General features: G+C 40.1%; 1 protein-coding gene across 4 annotated transcripts in view; it reads left to right on the top strand.

Moving 5' to 3' along the window:
- The window catches only part of LOC131696526 (sialate:O-sulfotransferase 2-like), a 42,220-nt gene that overhangs the window by 6,200 nt on the left and 16,475 nt on the right, over positions 1–19,545 (top strand). For 2 of the 4 annotated variants that reach the window (XM_059032994.1, XM_059032993.1), the window contains one exon: positions 15,368–16,368. In XM_059032994.1, coding sequence (XP_058888977.1) covers positions 16,011–16,368 — 358 coding nt within the window. In that variant the 5' untranslated portion in view covers positions 15,368–16,010. Of the gene's footprint in view, positions 1–6,615; positions 6,757–9,334; positions 9,596–15,367; positions 16,369–19,545 lie in introns of those variants that run through there. The other 2 variants (XM_059032992.1, XM_059032995.1) reach the window with 2 other exon arrangements.

Below are 19,545 nucleotides of genomic sequence, written 5' to 3'. Positions count from 1 at the left end.
ATACAATATAATCTAATATAAATCAAGGCATTAGGAAAGCTGACACTACAGGAGACAATAAAAGATTCTCTGGCCAGGTTAAGTCCAGGAACAGGGGCGGAACATATTATAATGATGGGTGTGCACAAAGCCGAAGCCGGAATCATTGGACGCCAAGATGCAAAAAACACATTGCTGTTAACAGAAACGAAGGTCATTCAGATGATTTCTTTTGTGTATGTGCATACTGTGTCCAACATTGCTGCCTTACAGGTTAATGAAATTGCTTTGGCAATGTTAGTGACCCTATGCCTCTTAGCCAGTTGCCTTATTGTTTAACCTTCAGAGCAGTGACTGTGGTCGCTTATCACTCTCAGAGTCCAGCTGAATTATAACAGCTACTGGGTTTAGTCGTATTTCAAAGGTAATGCGGATACATCCAATGAAAGAGCTACCCACTGGCGTTCTCTATTAGGCAGCATCAGTGGCTCACCAACACGTCTTGCCCCCCTCTTAGCACTCCTGGTGAATCACTACTCCGTTGAGACTCATTGGAGAGCCAGCTCTTAACATTCAGATATGTGTGTGATTCATTTTTTGTATTCTTAAAACAGTCTAGTGAAACTATTTATTATGACACTGACACCCACACTACCCCGCTGAATTGACAGCTTGGGCAGTGGTGACTATACTTGCCACTGAACAGTGCAGTGGAAAGCTAGCTACATTTAAAGGCTGCCTACAGCTAACAACATTAATGGAGATTAAGATATCAGTGCATTGGGATTAGTAATTGCGTACCGAGAATAGTAGGTTGTTGTTGATCAGCCTAGGGATATACTAGGCAGAGGACAATGTGTAAGCTTTTTCTTGGTGTCCAGAGTTTTGATATATGGACACACTGTGTGTATATTTTTAGCTGATAAAGCAGGGAATTCTTGGAATCTGTCACAGTGTTAGCACTGTGCTCTGTTTATACCTCACCTAATTGAGGAGTCTGTATGGGTCACGGCTCAGAGGCCCTTCTATCCCTTCATGACAATGCACAGGTTCCATGGCCAGTCATCCTTTTGACAATGTATTTCTCAAGGGGACCGTGTAATACAGTTGCTGTCTGACCCACAATCATTGCCTTCTCTAATAATGCACGCAGTTAAAGGGTGTCCTTCAGTTCCAGCTAAATGTAGGTTGTCCACAATGACCAGTCCCATATTTTAGATATTAAATGTGAGACAGATAAGCTGTACAGTTGGGTAGAACATTTTCAGATTTTGTGCAGCTAGATCTGGTAAACTGGTGACTGATTTCGGTCCAGAAACATCCTTCTGTGTTAAGACAACTGAAAAAGACAGAAACCCCATTTGTAAAGACAGTTTAATTGCAGCAAAGAGCTGTTGGTAGAACATGTCTTTGAAGGGGCAGTTTGTTGAGCTGTCAGAACACATCACATTGGCTAGATTTGCAGGTTGACTTATTTTTCATTAGTTTCTGGTACCTGCCAGTGGCGAAAACTCATTTTTTAATGAAAATGTTTTCGAGACAGTTTTGATTTAGGGGGCTGTGATTTGAATGGGATTTTTCTAATACCTCTGTAAACCAGGTACCTCGCTATTTCTCCTGTGTTTGTTTCTCCAAAAATAAAAAAAAACAACACAAAAAAGTGAGTGTCTGAATACTGTTCAGGAAAGGCAATTCCGGGCTTGTGTTTAATGCAGTTCTGATCAAGGCTTCTTAAAGCGAGCCTCTGTCTTGCAGCGACTTGCTTTTTAATCAGCGGATTCTGAATCTGAACGCCAGTCCCTTTGCAGCGAGTGCTGCTAATTACTGCTTTCTGTCACTCTTAGACCTAGCATGGGGAGAGCACCTTTAAAAGCTCAGCGTGAAATAGGATACACTTGAATTAAGAAAGATTTAAGAAGCATTTTCCTATCTGCAGTATTTTCTATCAGCTTTGGAGAATCCGAGGATTAGACTCCCTCTCTCATTCTTTGTCTCTCTTTTATTGTGCAAGCAAAGAGTAGAAATATCATTTATTTACCGTTCTGTCTAAGTCCACTATAATTCCCCAAAACAGGTCTATTGCCAGGTTCTTTCTGGAACCAAAAGTAACCTAGGATATGAGATCATCTACATCTGTCAATCTCCAGACAGCCCTTACTTCTTTTTTATGTTCTAATGCCTTGGCCAATATTAGGGTTAGAAAATTCTGACCTGTCCAACAAGAAATATGTATGATCTTTGTACATTCTGTAAATGCAGCAAATAAGGATTTTTCTTTTTTTTTTGCATGACCAGTCCACTTCACCATTGTTCTTAGACCCATTGCATATTTGGATTTGACTGATATAGGCCTTATTATTAATCTAATAAGTTTTATTGCTCCCAATTACCAGTAATTGTCCCTGTTACACAGTACTATCCCATAAATCATGATTATTGTATTTAGTCTTTTCCAAAGCCTGCATATGATGCTTCCTTCCCAGTTCAGGGGGATGCACAATTCATACAGTCTTGCTATGTGGCATCCCATTACATATTAAAGAGTTGCCTACATGTATAAGAAAGTCGAGATATGCAGAGTCTGTCTGTTAGATCTTGCTCAATGTGATGCACAGCTGGTTCCTCACAACATTTGTTCTGTTACTTGTAGTACACACTTGCCATGCACTAGATGGCGCTAACCCTTTTGTTTATAAAGCCTTTATGTAGTCTTGGCCACTATTAGGAAAACAGAGGTCAAAGGTGGTTAGAAATCAGCCGCCCAAAGCTACAAAAATAAAACAAAAAACCCATAAGGTTGTACTTTAGGATTAGTTTCGGTTTTTTAAAGGCAACCGGGACAGCTACCTGCTGTCAAACTGCCTGCGGTACAAAAACACAAAAGAGGTGCTGGACAAAGTACAGACTCATTGTTTCAGTGAGTTTCTTTAACCCTTTGTCTGAACTACCACGTTCAGACTCAAATGTATTAACTGGTCCATCCCCTACCTTAGAAACCAAGAGTACAGTATAACCTGAACCCCAACATATATTCTGAACCATTGCAACAGAATGAAGTGCAGCTGCAGAAACCAAACTTTGATATCATACTTCTATGATAAGCGAGAATAATATTTACAGCAAAGTCTGCGGTTTTTAATCAAGTGGTATTGCTAAATTCTGATGAAATATATGTATGAAAAACGTAGATGCAAAAACTAGGCAAAGGAAAGCTGGTGTAGTAGACATTACGATCAGTTGTTTGAAGGATTCCCTGAGCCCACTGTTTTCCATGGAATTAGTATACATAGAAGAGAATGTCATTTGTTGAAATCAATTCTTTAAAAACAGCAGGCAGGTGACAAGGTTGGCAGCACCAGTGTTGCACAGAGGAAATCAAGCTAGCAACACGCTTGACCAGCACAACTTGAATGATACTTTTGCTAACAACAACCATTCTCTTTCATGTTGTGATATGGGAAGCTCCTCTAAATAACTGTATATGAAAAAACAAGACCCTGGACAGAAGATGTCGAAGTGATACAATCTGATGTAATTACTGGAACCACCAAATAGCAGTGTTTCTAAACCATGTTGTCACAATGCTGCGTTTCCAACACGCTTACAGAACACACAGCTCCTCTAATATCTGAACCACGTCTGCATTAGCTGCTGTGCCCCTGTCTATTACATTGGCTTTTAATATTGTGACGGCGCTGTACAATCTGACAGAACTGCAGTAAACTGACCATTGAAAGCAGTCTATAAATGACCCCCGGATTGCTCTTAGCTGTTACTGTTTGCCCACAAGCCACCCCCATTGCACCTAGCCAGGTTGTCAGTAGTGAGAAATGACAACTATCAACATGAAGGAAACCAAAAGGAATAAGGAATAGAGAAATAGCTGGGAGGGAGGAACAAAACCATTTAACACTGATTGCTTTGCAATATAAGTTCTTTCTGAAAGGCCTTGAGGATTTGTGATGGTCATAGTTGACAGGGGAATCAGGGTCTGTCCGCTTTAAGTACAGCAGTCTAGAGAACTGCTACAGTGCGCCTCATTAAAAAAACAACACTTCCACACGTGTAAGAAACCCTCTGTATAGGTGATGAGGAAACAGTTGTGTAGGAAAAAGACACCAGAGTTTTGCTGCTGTGCGGCAACACTGGTTGCTATGCAACCGGGGGGAAAAAAATCAACCAAATCCCTGCTTAGACAACATCATTTCTCATTTAATGTTTCCAGGATACAAGGGGAAACAAAAATATTGAGTTTCCAAAGTAGTTTCTTCAAATGTTGACAACCCACAGCTCTCTTTAGCAGTTAGCCCCTGGCACGCAGAGGGTTACAAGGTGGTACAAGCCAGAGCTACATGGAGTGTGACCTTCTTGACCCCTGCTTTAAGGTCTCGACAGCTTTATAATCTTTTCTTGTAAAATGAGGGTAGAGGATTTGCTTACAGGACCTCAAAGCACTCGTTAATTCCAGACTCCTTATCCTTTTGCAAATAGGACAGTTGATACAGAAGCACTGTTCAGACACATCAGACATTAGGCTTACTGAGTGTACAAACAATTGTAGGGTTAAAAAAAAACAAAAACATTTTTTTATTTCTGTTTTGTATCCTGAGTTATAAAAAAGAGATTAAAAAGTAGGAATTAATAAACGCTGGCGAGAGAATCAAGCAAGTAGAAGGGGCTTGTGTCCCTGTTGCTACTGAAACTAACTTTGATGGCTTTTTAACAGTTGAGTGTTTAACACAATGGGTGATAAAGAGGTGTGCCAGGTACAGCACAGTGCTTTCCCAAAAATCATCTAACAGCACTGCAATAACACTGTAACTGCATTGTAATTACATGTGTAATTACATCTGCTATTACACAACCACATGTGTGAATACAGTGTAATTACAAATGGTGCTAACTAGTCAACCTTTTTTATTTTACCATTGTTGCATTGTGACTACATAGCTGTAATGTGTAACTATAGTGTACTATAGACACAATGTAAAGTGTTACCAAAGTCTACCAGACCTGCGTGTGAGGAAAAATGACCACTTTTAATTAGGTGCAAATTGCTATGGCGAATCTACATAGAGGTAGGTCTGTTTGGAGGAAATCCCATCTAGGAAGAATGATAAAGGACAGAGCGCTCCGTTGTTTGTGTGAGGTGCTCGCAGTGTTAGCCTCCCTCCACAGCGTTTAATTTGGCAGGTTCAATCAGTCCCCCGGCTAGTGTTTTTATCCCCAGGCTGCCTTGCCTGGAAACGATTTCTTGCTGCTAACGTCACGTCGCCAGTGAGAGACGGATTTGTATTACCTCTAATTTGACAGGTGTTTCCCAATTCTCCAACTGCCCCCTATCCAAAATAGTAGCACGTATAGGGAGATAACATATTGAAAATAACTTGATGCCAGTAAAATATAGTAATATTTTTTCCCATCACCACTACCACTGGTGCAGTTGCAAGTGACACTTTTTCGAATTCCCACACGCCTTCAGAACGTCTGTGCTGTGCGGGGACTCACTGCGGTGAAGAGAAAAAAATGTAATTGGATATTCCAAATTGGGGGAAAAATAAATACAAATAATAATTGGTAACTCTAAAATTAAAAAAAAACAAAAAAAACAAAAATAAAACCCACAGCACTACAAATAAAAACATAAAAAATAGAACAATTCCTGTTGACACGATCCTGGTCACTGTCAGCATAGCTGGTACTGTAGCTGTAATCATTAAGCAGGAGCAGACTGGCTCAAGTGCATGTGTTTAAACACAGATGTAGGGCACTGAGAACCCTCTTTATCTGTCGTGAAAGATCACATTACTCTATTTTCTTGAATGCAGGCGCCCGCTTTGTTGATTCATGAGTGCCCAAATCATTATCACAGTGTTGAAACTGAAGCCTCCACTTCAGACATGCATAACACAGAGCTGAAATCACTGCTAAGCAGAAAACCACACTGCTTCGTGCAGCCGCATTGATCCACCCATTCAGAGGAGAGGCTTTTATCCTGTTGTACTGTCCCGAGTGTTTCAGTAAGAAATCCTCTCCTGACACCATGGCTACAGGGTCACTTCCTGTGGCATTCAGATAACATATGTCTTTATGAATTATGTATTTGAAAAGCACAGGTCAACGAGAACATAAAATACACTCTGTAACTGATGTAGCATAATGACATTCAGGGACTCATAAATTCCATCCCCCCTGGTCAAAATCAAACATGCTGATTGTCTTGAAGAGAAGTCACAGAATTCTGATTAAAGTACATGGGTTTGGTGTGATTCTCTCAACCAGTATTTGCAGTACCGGTGTTCCTTATAAATAAGAAACCAAATGAAGGATTGTAATGAGTCACGCTCTCGTATTTAACAATATAATATACTGTATGGTAGTACACTACATATATCATAGTGCTGGAAAATATTCTGTAGTTAGTGCTTGCTATTGACACTGTCAGATACTATTGTCTTTTCTGATACACTGTAGGTTACACAGCGTGCAGATAACTGGCAAACCTGTTTATGTCACCCCAGTGTAATTTGCAATGAGGCCCTGCAGTAATCCGTTCTTAGGCCAAACAAATTGTACAGCCAGGTGACAGCATTGCTTAAGCAGCTGTCTGTCTACTCACTCAGGAGCAGCTCTGAAGATTTGCCAGCCGAGTTAATTAATTTGGAAGTTAAGTAAAGCTGGAGCAAGTTAAGCAAAGCTGTCAGAAGCTCAGCGGATGGTGACAGTGGATGGTGGAGGCTGGAGATTGCTAATGTGGGGTTCGGAACAGCATGACAGGTGAATAAACTCCTTCAGTATTGGGATGTGACAGGGCAGAAGGGGAATAGCCTGGAGCCACAATGGCCACCTTTTGCACAGCCACATGGTGTCAATTTGGTGTCTTTCTGGGGCGGTTTGTTGTCTGATTAATCAGCCCGAGAATGCTAGGCATGCAGTTCCTGGCTGGTTGATCGATCAGTCAGTTAGCCACCCAAAGAAGACACTACCAAGAACCAAGAAATGTTTATTTGGGAAAGGCAAGGAGACTAGTTTAGGTAGGAGTCTGGGAGCAGCAGGTTGTGCTCCCTGTCTGTGCGCCGGGATAGTTGTGCTTGGGTGCTGTTTTTGATGTGATCTGGATTTATCTGTTTGTTTAAACCTTATGTTTGTCCCGTTATTTAAAGAAAATGTGTGCTATTTTTGCTGCTGGCCAGCACTGACCGCTACGCAACTTTACCACATGCAGTGATTTGTTTCTGCGGCTGGATGCAGCACCATTTACAGAGCTAACGTTCAGAGCACAAGAAAGTCTCAAAGATGGTTAATAGCTAAAAAATGGTATAACTGTGGAGCAACAGGATTTTGAACAATCAGTGCTTGCTGTAAACACAGGAGATTGTTCTTCTGAGATATATATTTTATGCTGTTGGACTCAAGTAACCAGCTTTGTTCTTGCCAGCAATTTGTGGTGGTCATATCGTTTGATATTATGTTGACAGCCTTTCCCATTGAGGGCTTTGCAGATAATTACTTCTGTGAAGGAACCGTTGAAGCAGTCTGATTGTTTAAAATGTCTGTCAATTACACAGGCATAGGAGAGTGCTCTGTGGCAGGAGACAGACTTAGGGGTCTGAATGGCTAAACAGGGAATGAATGCACAATTGCAGATTGTTATAGCAAAGCGTTTCCACAAAACACAGACAGAACCAACTGGCGATTAATAGATCTGCGAGCTCAATCAGTTTGTGAGAGCACAGCAGCGTGATTGTTACGTGTTTTTGTAAATTATATCTGTGACATTTTAAATGTGCCTGTTGTAGATCGGCTTTGCTATACTGTACCTTCTTCATTTACTAGCTTACTGAGGTGATCATACAGTAGTATTAGTGTTCATTCAGATTTTGAAATGCACTCCAGGTGCAATGTAAACAAAAGCCTATTTGTAGTCTTAAACTTTTGCTGACCAGAGATACAGACTATGAAATCTCAGTTAATCCAATAACCTTGCTCTATAATTAATATTGCCCTAAATCCCTGGAGCAATCCTACTACAGTATGTACGTGCACTTGGTAGAGTAACTTTCTTGTCCCTTCTTTGATCTGAAGAAAAAGAGAAGGAGTAGTGATTGATGCAAAATGTGTGTGTGTGTGCGTGCGTGTGCGTGTGTGCGTGCATGTGCGTGTGTGTGTGCGCGTGCACGTGTGTGTGTGTGTGTGTGTGTGGGCAGGTATTATTATCAATGTAAGGACATATGTTGGATGTAGTGTATGCCTCCTAATTCCTGTCATTGCTTGAGCTCACTTTGGATGAATGAGGATAAAAGCGGCACTAGAAGACACAACTGAGTATATCTTAATAAGTCTCTCTCTCTTCTCTCTCTCCCCCCTCTTCTCTCTCTCTCTCTCTCCTCTCTCTCTCTCTCTCTCTCTCTCTCTCTCCTCTCTCTCTCTCTCTCTCTCTCTCTGTCTCTTGCTCTGCTTTTCCCTGCTGCTCAGCAGAATCAGACTCAGCAGGTCTCCCATGCAGTGTCTCTACAGTGCCTGCCTGCTTCCTCTCTAGCAGACTGAACAGATTAATCCAGACCCTTTTTGAATTTGTTTTTGTTAGTAGGATTTACCTACCTCTTAACGTTAAATCATATTTGTATCATCTGGAAGGTTAAGATCTTCTACGATGAATTGCCTCCCACTGATATGGTAATTGTGACAGTTAGAAAGCAATCTTCCTAGCAGGTTTTAGAGTAAAAAAACACATAAACACTGAGAAATCTGAACCCAGCAAAAAGTAGGATAATACATTTCCAATGACATCTATAACACAGTTATAGTACCTTCATCATGTGCAGATTTTCTTATGTCAAGATTAGAAGAATGGGTTAAATACAGCGCTGCTATATATATAATCAAAAAATGAGTTCAAACACATGATTTTTTTTTTTACTAAGTAGCAAACTGTTGCTACACCTCAGACATCTTAAATTAACCTTCTTAGTGGTTTATTTTTAGTAGCATTACCAGGTGCAGATTTGGCAGTGCAGCAGAAACACACTTTGAAGATCTGCCTGCTAATCCAAAGCATTAATTAGATTGTGTTAACTTAGCACAGCACAGTGAATGTGAACCATCCCCCCACTGGGAACTGCACCTGTGCTCACAGCAGCAGCAGCTCCTCTGAGGCCAGGAGGAGACATGACACATTCTCATTGGTGGTGTGCGTGCACATCTCTACAGTTGTGTGTGTGGAGAGAACACCAGTTTGAGGGGCAAATATAATGGACAGGATTTTGACATCAATGAAAACCCCCCATACTTCCCTGTGGAGAGGCGAGGAGTCAGAAGCACGCTGCAGTTGTGTCTGATAGTCAAGGCATTTCCTTGGAGGCTTTCTGACTTTTACTGGGCCTCAAAACTGGCACAGTGGAGCAGAAAATAGGGCCTGAGAATTTGACTAAGTGCCAGCGTTTAATAGTACCTGGCACTGGATATAACTGCACAAACCCAAAGAGGTTTTTTTTTTCTCTAATTAAAATGGCTGGCACACATCCAAATCCTACTATGATGCTCCAGCTCAGCGTTTCAGAAAGTCCATGAGTGTCCACCGGAGTCAAAAAAACCTACATCGGCTCTTTTTAAAAAAGTGAGTGTAAAGTTTTCTCCTTTTTTTCCTGAGAAATTAAAACGTTAAAAAAATCTTAACATGATAATAGTCAGAAAAAAACGGTGGGAGGGGGGGGGGGGGTTACAAAAAAATGGTTTATCAAGTAGTGGGTGCTCATTCTGCAGTCTAACACAATCATATAATAATCTCGAGTGTGCCATTAATATTAATACAGTGCATATGTCCCTAAAGCATGTCCCCAAGCTGCTGACTGGGTTGTCTTGATAATAAATATGCTGAACATGTTCCAGACTATCATATGATTCAAAGCAGCGATCACACGGGAACAGGGAGAAAGGCTTGGGGGCAACAATTATTGAAGCTTTGGAGCGTGGAAATGTAAACATTGTATCATGCAGATCAGTCTTTACAGAAATCATTTCAAATGCAGTCATTTGATTTGATGGGTACAGCAGTCGCAGCCGACTTGCAATTTTAATGCTACAAGAGGCCAGAAAGGTCTCTCCAGTTAAATCATTAAACCTGTCACTCCATTCTGATCCTGTGCCAATTCCTATAGGTGCCCCCAGTTAAATCCTATGGATAATATATTCATCATCCAACAAGCACGTCTGCTTAGAATTATGGAGATTCACCTGTAACTTGTTCAGAGACTCAAGTGAAACCAACGTAAACCAACAAACAGTGTGGCAATGGTCGTCAGTCCTTTATCTTTTTCTTCACAATAGTTTGTGCTTTAAAAAAAAAATCAATATAGTACAGAGGAGTAAAACCCGAATCTATACACTACAGTATATCTTTGATAATCCATGCAGCATACAAATAGCACCCATTCAAACGGCTGCCTTCAGTTCCCTGCGATGGTTTGCCTTCTAAAGCTCTTTCCCCGTAGGCGTTTCTATCTCTCCTTCCTGAGATCTTAATAGACCTGTTTGATGTTCCAGTAGAAATTGTATCCAGAGGGTCAATGTACAGGGATGGGAAACTGATAGCATTTTCTCTGGGGCCACTCTTTTACCCTTCTACTCTTCAAACTCGTTAATGTTATGATATTTCTTTTTCATGTTGGAGAATTGATATAATGACCTGGTGCGTTTTTCCAGGCTGCATATATATATATATATATATATATATATACTGTATATATGTATGTATGTATATATATATATATATATATATATATATATATATATATATATATATATATATATATATATATATTATATATATATATATATATATAATATATATATATATATATATATATATATATATATGTGTGTGTGTGTGTGTTTTTTCTTCTGTAGCAGGGTGTCTTTTTGTTCTCTGTTTTCCGTGGCTTCACTTAACACTGGAGTGCTGTCCAGAATCCTGAATTACCACCGAAGGATGGTATTGGTTGCAATGCATATTCATTGGCTATGATGGCTGTATTTGAGTTCCAGTTCGATTGACATAGATTTGGATGGGGCGTGGGCCTTTGTGATAAGATCAAGGAGTTGGCTCTTTCTTTTTCTCTTTTTTTGGTTTCCGCAGTCGTCAGAAATCATAGGAGAATCTCAAGACTGTTTGGGTTAAGTGCCCCAAATTCAGGTGTGTTTGTGCACAGCACCCTGGTTGCTTATGGTATTCACAATCCAACTGAGTGTGCCGTACGAGAGGGTTGCTAATAGAGACAACTGGGACAAAGGCTCCCCAGTCATTGAATTGACTGACTGTCAACTATGTGGGCTGGATAAGCAACAGAAAAACAATCCATGGCAGGGGATGTGATGGGGACTGTGTGGGGGTTTGGTGGGTGAGGTGTGGGCAAAACCATGCAATAGGAGACACTACAGGGGCTATTTAGTCACTTGCCAAGCAAAAGGATTAAGGGAAATAACTCTATGTATGTTATGTTGGTAATAATCATTCAAATGTCTTTCAATGCAATTTAAGTACTTCCGTATATCTTCTCAGGCTTTCTTCTACCAAGGTGAAAGAAGACACAATTGTTGTAGCAAAAGTAGTAGATTTACTGTGTTACTTTTAATATTTTATCATAAAACTACAATGTGACATCCTCCCCCTCACAACACACAAGTGCCCCCTGACAGATCAAGTTTATTTATGGGCTTCCTTTGTTTGGCGTAACATCTCCTGAAGCGTAGGCTACGCGATGATTAATTCTGACATTTTCTCCCGGAATCCACTCTGATTCAATATTTGCTGGTTCATTAAATATGAATCTAAATTAATGACCAATCAGAGGTTTGTGCCTGTGGTTGCTGACTGATGGTCTAACCGTGACTGGGCTGTTAAAAAATGTCCCCATTTTTATCATTTACATTTTTTTAAAACAATGTTGAAATCTCACAAGATGACCCAAAGCCGACACAAAGAAAAGACAGGGCTACATTTCTTTTTAAAGATATGAGAAGATTTTTTTTTTTGCTATGTTGACAGCAAAACTTACGTGTTGAGTGTTTTCTGAATTCAACCTTCAATTTAGTTATTTGTTACAAGTCGACAAAACCTGCTGGTTTGTGGTTTCACCCAGCATATTCAGTCTACTTGATTTTACTGATTTGGTCGCATCAAAATGTAGTTAATTAGCTGCTTTTTTATTCATTTTTTAATTAATGCTTCTAGCATCTTGGCCTGGGATCTGTATCAAATCATGGCCCTGAACGCAATCACCATCTGTCAGTATGCAGCCTAAGCTTTTATTTTCTAGTATAAAATGTAAGACGAGTGCACCCATTATACCATCTGCACTTGAATAGTTTTGTAAAATCCTTGTCCCTTACTCGTGGGAATAGAGGGATCCCTGCTCATGGATCCCTATGCACCTGACCATGTAGAGGGCTCAACCTCAAGGTGCACTGCGCAGAGCTATACAAATGGCATCTTCATGGGTGATATCTTTCTTATCCATCATATAGCACCTCAAGGTAACATCCAATCTACCACAGCATAACTAAACTAAATATTATTAAGCACCTGAGCGATGTACTAGACAGGAGGATGCAAAGTCAATCAGCTGCAGTAAGGGGAGCCACTATCATTCATTAGACCTCCACATCTGTAATACCCTGTTCAAACTACCCTTGAGCTTGTTGTAAAAGTGTGATTGTAATCCACTTAGCTTTGTGCATATGTAAATGAACACAGTATAACACACGTGGCAGCTGTTCTGAATGCAAGGGGCAATATTTCAAAATTATTATTGTATAATCGTAGAGTGCAAATACATCCCCTTCGGTCACAACTTTTTATAAAATGTGTAGAAATTTTAAAACAGTTTGTGTGAACTCTATGGAGTTTGAGAAGTTGCCTTGAAAAAAACAGCATGTATGCATTATAAAATAGATACGTAGATAGGAAACTTAACATGGTACAATTATGCACACAGTGACTGATATAGTGATCTAAATCTAAAGATATTTTACAGCAGAAATATTTGAATACTGACCCAACACTGAATGCAAACTGTTATCTGTAACCTTGAGTGGTATTCTTTGTTGAAGAGGGTGTTATTATGGGGGTGATATTTATGATATGGCCTGAGGCCAGTGTCTGGCAAGAGTGATCCTAGGCAGAGAATTGTAAACAGCAACCTACACGCTTCACGCATATTGAAATAGCTTTTCCTCTTTGAATCTGTTTCGTGTTAGTTGTGCCTTTCTCATTCGTGGTTCATTATTCATGACTCACAATAATGTACTTCATCCTCTGTAAACTGCCACTATATCAGTATAGGCATGGCTGCACTGTAATAGGCACCGATTATTTAATGGAATGTACCTCTTGATGTCTGCGGTAAGAGACCATGGGACAAGAAGGACTCCCACACCCCAATAGGGGTCTGCAATGTAGTTTGCTTTGAGTTAGGGACCTGACGCCAATGATTCCATTGCAGCATGAAATATTGTGGACATGAAACCCACTGCAGCGGATTATACTGAAACCACGTGGATGGCAAATAAATTAGTTACACCTAATAACTTTCTACAAAGGTACATTTTGTTATCTGAAATGCAGTTTGCCAGCTGCTTGTGTCGCTCTCTCTCTCTCTCTAATGTGGAGGCGATGCCATTACAGTTGCGTGAAACAGGCGTGGGATTTGAGATCTTAATGTTGTTGTTTTTTTTTTTATTTAAATTTTTGCTGCAGTTCTAATATTCTGTAGTTGAATACGCTTCATTCATGCTAGGACCAGGGATTTTTTAAAAATGGATTTAAATGCATTAGGCTGAGCATGGCGTGTTATGAGCAAGGAGGCAGTGAGTAAGGAAGCGGTGGTTGAATTCTGTGAATTAACAAAGAACTCTATTCGCAACACAAAGATGCTGCTATTTTTGCAAACATTGGCTATAAATAAATACAAGTAATGGTTGTTTTTTTCTCTCTGTTCTTTGTAATGAGGTCCTGTATCGATATAATAGCTGATATTCATCAAGGTCTTTACGTGTTACTACATACGATACTAGTTACAGAAACACTTGGTTGCATAGTATCATAGCACCATAAATTGCCCAAGCTTTAAAACAGGCTGGCTCCTCAGTTCCCTTTGCAATAATGGAAATTAGAAAGGAGGATCTGTGTATCAAGTAACAAGTATGCTTTGTTGGTCACACAGCCGCCACTGTTTCTGAACCGATTGGAAAATTCCATTCCTGTTGAAAGAATACAATTTCGCTAAATGACTTGACAGCTGTAGGAAGGACTGATGCAATTTCCAAAATTGATAAAGGGGCAGTAAGGCATAAACAGAATGGAAACTTAGAGATGCTACTTTATAACCAATTACACCATTAAACACCAATGTCACCCAATGACATCTCATACAATGCATAGACAGAAGCCAATATCCAAGCACACATTTAAAAGTAGGTACGTTTCCAATTAGATAAAGCTGCATTCTTTAATAGCAAAAAACTAATAGGAATTATAAAGTAATTCTGACATACATTATTTGAAAATTCTTTACATTTTTAATGTACCTGTTTAATCTAAAGGCCTGGATTACCACAGCATTGTATTGTTTCATCTCCATGGCCAGGATTTATAGTTCTTAAAAGTCTACCATCTTAGTTCACAGAGAAGAAAAAAACGTAATTAAAAACAAACTTTTCTTTATAGCCACTGAGCTAGACAGCACAAGCAGTGGGAATACGGGCTTCAACTCCAGATGAAAGGCTAGTGCATTATCCTGCCACACCGCCTTGCCACCCCAACTGTCAAACAATCAAGGATAATGCACACAAGCATTCCAATGGTTTTCTGAAAAGCATTTCTGATTTCAAAGCCCCGTTGACGGATTTACACTGAAGAAAATAAGTAGACCACAGCAGCAGTGTGTTTTTTAAGGAACTTGTGGTTTCCTCTTACTCAATATGCCCTTTGGAATAATGCTGTGTTATTTGATAATAATGCCATATGTGAGGAACATTGTATCTGTACCTACTTGTGACTCAATCAGTTGTGTAACCATGAAAAAAGTGCTGTTGATCAGAAAGCAAATGCTTTGACTAGTTTATCTCATGTGCACACACTGATAATGTGATAAATCTATCCTAACTGTATTATGTTTTTTTTTTCACAAAAGGGACAGGGTATTTTAATTGACAGGTTCATGATGTGCTGTATGTTGCCGATGTTTGTTTCCATGGGTTACTAGCAGAAATGAGCAAAGAGAAAAGAGATGACAAAGTAATTAAAAAAGAAAGGCCGATGCTAATGACTGATGTTTCCTTAGACTAAAGGGGCCAGAAAACAAATAACCGAGTTGGTTTATTTTACTTGCAGGTGCTGAATTTCTCCCCTGTGCCTGAGATTGCCTAAACGGTGGTTTGTTAAAAGGAAGGGTATCAGTCAGCACTTTGTACCTGAGAATCGGCAGCCAGGGGTCTGGCTGGGAATCGGAGACAGAGCCAATTCCATTAGGAAAAGAAAATGCTCCAAAGAGCCTGCATTCCGGACTTGAAAACAGACCTGGAGCTGCGTCAGCTGATCGTCTTTCAAATCACCGGCGAGAGTTCGATTTACAAGACATGAACCCTCCAAGAAATGAGTCTCCTGGGCATGCTGTAGGGACTTAAATAAGAGGAGCGCTAAAACAGCGAGACACAGGATACATTTAACCCACTGGAATAGATACCATGCAAGTCTCCCACTGACGGAAAAACTGAAAGTGGATTTTTTTTTTTTTTTTACAGTGTCGGTGTTTAGTTTTTTTAAAACATTTTTCTTTTTTTAAAGTGTGTGTAAGGATCTAGCTCTGTATTCCATTGTTAAATATTACTTTTTATTTTTTTTTTACTTTTCATTTAAGAAAGACTTTGGATATAGACAACCAGGCACCCAGCAGATTGCAGCAATACGGTGGCTTTATGTCCGGCTTCAGTGCCCAGAGTTTCAGTAAAGCAGGGCACTGGCAGCCAGGTAGAGAATGGCTAAGCTATTGCTCAAACTACAACGCTACTTCCGAAGGAAGCCTGTGCGGTTCTTTTCCTTCATCATCTTGTACCTGACGGCTGGGAGTCTTGCATTCCTGCATTCCAGCTTCGCTGGGGAATCTACGGAGACCAGTAAGGAACCAGTAGCTGTTGAAACTATAAACGGAGCTCTGGTCACTCAGAACCCGGGCCTGATCGGCAGGGTCTTCAAGGAAACCCCCAAACCGTCGAGGCGCTACGGGCCGCCCTGGCTGAAACCCGCCTCCAAGGATCAGTCAGAGAGGGGCAGAGCGGGCAGCTGGAGCCGTGCCCTCAAAGGGAGGAGCACCAGGGACCAGGAAGAAAGCAGGGGTGAGTTGCCTTCTTGTTAGTTTTAATTTTAAAGAGCACTTACAGAGCTTATGAGGTACTTCCAGTCTAAGTATAACATACGCTGGATGTAATTATGTTTCAGTTTTAATGCATTGTATACCTGTATTGTTAAGGTTTAGTGTAAGGATTAGATTAGGATTAGATTAGGATCATATGATGTGTTAGTCATGCTGTGAAAATGTGTTATTACGTTATTGTTACTGGGTAACGTGTGTCTAGTAACTAAAAGTGTCAGTGATTAATTTAAGCATCCACAGTAAACAGCTAAACTGCCCTTCAGTAAGACTTGTCTTCTATTTCTGTATTATATAAACTGGGACATGAGGAAGATTGACTCCTAGATAATACATTTCTGAAGCCAGTCCATCTCGGTTTTATAACCCTCTTAAAGAAAGAACAAAGTTGGGTAGGGAGGCTAAAACCTGCACATTTTGTGAGTTCTTTATTCTTTTGATGTTTTGATGTTAGTTGTCTTGCCTACAGACATTCCAATTGCTGTTATTGATGTATATATATATATATATATATATATATATATATATATATATATATATATATATATATATATATATATATTAACGTCGGTCCGTTCCTTAATGTTGAAGATCCCCTCTTGTCATGACTTTTCTTATGGTCTTCTGTAAAATCTCTCTTTTTGACCATCTGCATATCAAAAATAGCTCACCATTAAAATCATGTTATCAGTATTAACTGGAAGACAATCTGAAGTCTATTGTGACCAGATCTCTATTAAAGTCACATCACTATTCCCTTGTTCTGATTATAATAAGAGAATACCTCTGTACAATTTGAAGATATGGATTTTATTATTATTATTATTTGTTTACTTAGCAGACGCCTTATTCCAAGGCGACTTACAGAGACTAGGGTGTGTGAACTATGCATGAGCTGCAGAATCACTTACAATTATGTCTCACCTGAAAGACGGAGCACAAGGAGGTTAAGTGACTTGCTCAGGGTCACACAATGAGTCAATGGCTGAGGTGGGATTTGAACCAGGGACCTCCTGGTTACAAGTCCTTTTCTTTAACCACTGGACCACACAGGGTCCCACAGTAACTCATTTGGTAAAGGCACTACTGCACTGGATGCAGGGTGAGTCCTACAGGTTCCTGCAGGTTCCAGTCCTGGACCATCTTGGCTCTGCATTGGCCTTTGCGCTCCCATGGGTGGGGACGACCCCCACTGCCTCAGTAGCTTGGCAGCATCCTTTGCTCAGGTGCGATGGGTTAAGAGAGCAATTGGCTTGAAAAGAGAACCAGGGATTCTATTGATAATTGACAAAGATATATGGATTAAGTGGATTGCACTGTTAAAATGCAGTAGAGTAGGACTCTTCTCAACAGCCGGTTCTGACCCCCTGGGACCATGAATGTGGTTGCAATTTGTTGTCATTAATAAAGTGGGTCACTGACAAGAGGCAGCACACAGTACCATTCTGCTATAGTACATTGAATCGGGGACAGCAGCATAATGGATTGTGCTGGTATTTAGGGAAATAGCTGCAGTGTTATCATTTATTTAATGACAGAATGATGTAAGCAACAGCATACCATATTTGCCCAGCCTTGCATTGCAACAGCTCCAAGGGACTAGGGTGTAATAGGTTCTCATTGAAGGGTTTTGAAGCTTTAGATTCGATAATGATTTTTTAAAAGTGCTTCAGATGATTGTTTGCTTGTGACACCTTAGGAGAAGGGGGGAAAACCTGGACAGGTGGAGAATGGGTCAGATCCTAGCTGATGATCCTAGCTCCAAGCAAACGCTAGCTGAGATGAAGGAGGGCATGCAAGGGGATGCAAACAAAATTAATGATGGAATAGTCTGCGCTGGTGTCAGTAATCCACTCTATTGTTTATTTTAAAAACAAAAAGACTTCACTCTGAACAGTTAATAATAATCTTACGAAAAACTAATTTCAAGAGTGTACTGCATCACTCTCTGTTCATTAAGCTAATCTGAGCTGACAATTTGAGAATTCCTAGTACAAATCTCCAGTCACTGTAAAAGCACACAGCATTCCCTTTCCAGCCCATATGTAATGTGTCCATAGCAATTAACCTCTGACAAAACGACCTCATCCTCCGAGTGATGGAAATTAATTGCGTCACTGTAAGATTATCTAGCCATTAATATTGCAAAACGATCGCCCAGGTCCCGAAATTCACTTATCAGTGGATACGTTACAGGATGGATTCCTTGTGTACTGTAACCACATCCAGCTGCTGTCAGAGCTGCCCTTTCTAAATCACTTGCAGCAAGAGATTACAACAGAACGAGGAAAAGTGAACGCAAATGATCTAAAAGTTCTGATAAATGTTTCTGGTATCCCTGCAGACCAAATAAACTTTGTAGATATTATTCAGTCATTTAGCAGATGCTTTTATCTAAAGTGACTTACAAAGACTCAGGGGATCAACAACAACTGAGTTACTTACAACAGGACCTTGGTTTTATGTCTCATCCGATATGGCCTTAAAGTTAACTACGGGAGAACCTCAGAGTTATAAACACCACAGTTATGAACTGAGTGGACAACCAAACACACTTGAAACCAGAAGCAGGGCTCCTAACCACTGTGCATAACATGAAGCTCAGACGCAGAGCGTCTGGTAAGCATGGCTCTCTGGTCTTTTTTGTATGTTTTCTGCAGTATTATTGCTCAGATTAAATATGCAGACCTATGAAAACACCACACATGCACTACGTCATTGGAAATAAAGAGACATTTCAGATATATGGTAAGCCTCCATCCAGTATGAAAGTTTCAGGTTCAACTGCATGGTGTTTTGGTCAGTACTATACATAGATTACTGTAGTATGGGTTTGCATGGACATGCATGGAAAGTACTGCACGTTTATTGTTATGACCATTCAGTTCAATGAAACAGCTCAGTCAGGTAAATTAAATACACATTTATGATTGATCGATAGACAGGTACTGTCTATTGAACGTATACTGGGTATTGACATCCCTTGGTGCATTGTTTGGGTGTTTAACGTAGGACATCTGTCCTGTTGATTTTGTTTTGCAAAATGTCATTGCAGTTTCTGTCATTTAAAACCCTCAATGCTTATACATAGCGGCTCACATTCTGCCCCCAAACTGATCATCTCATTAAGAAGACATTATTT

The sequence above is a fragment of the Acipenser ruthenus genome, chromosome 11, assembly GCF_902713425.1.
Source record: "Acipenser ruthenus chromosome 11, fAciRut3.2 maternal haplotype, whole genome shotgun sequence".
Classification (NCBI taxonomy): Eukaryota; Metazoa; Chordata; class Actinopteri; order Acipenseriformes; family Acipenseridae; genus Acipenser; species Acipenser ruthenus.
Note: the sequence above shows the minus strand (reverse complement) of the source record. Positions and strands in the feature narration are given on the sequence as shown.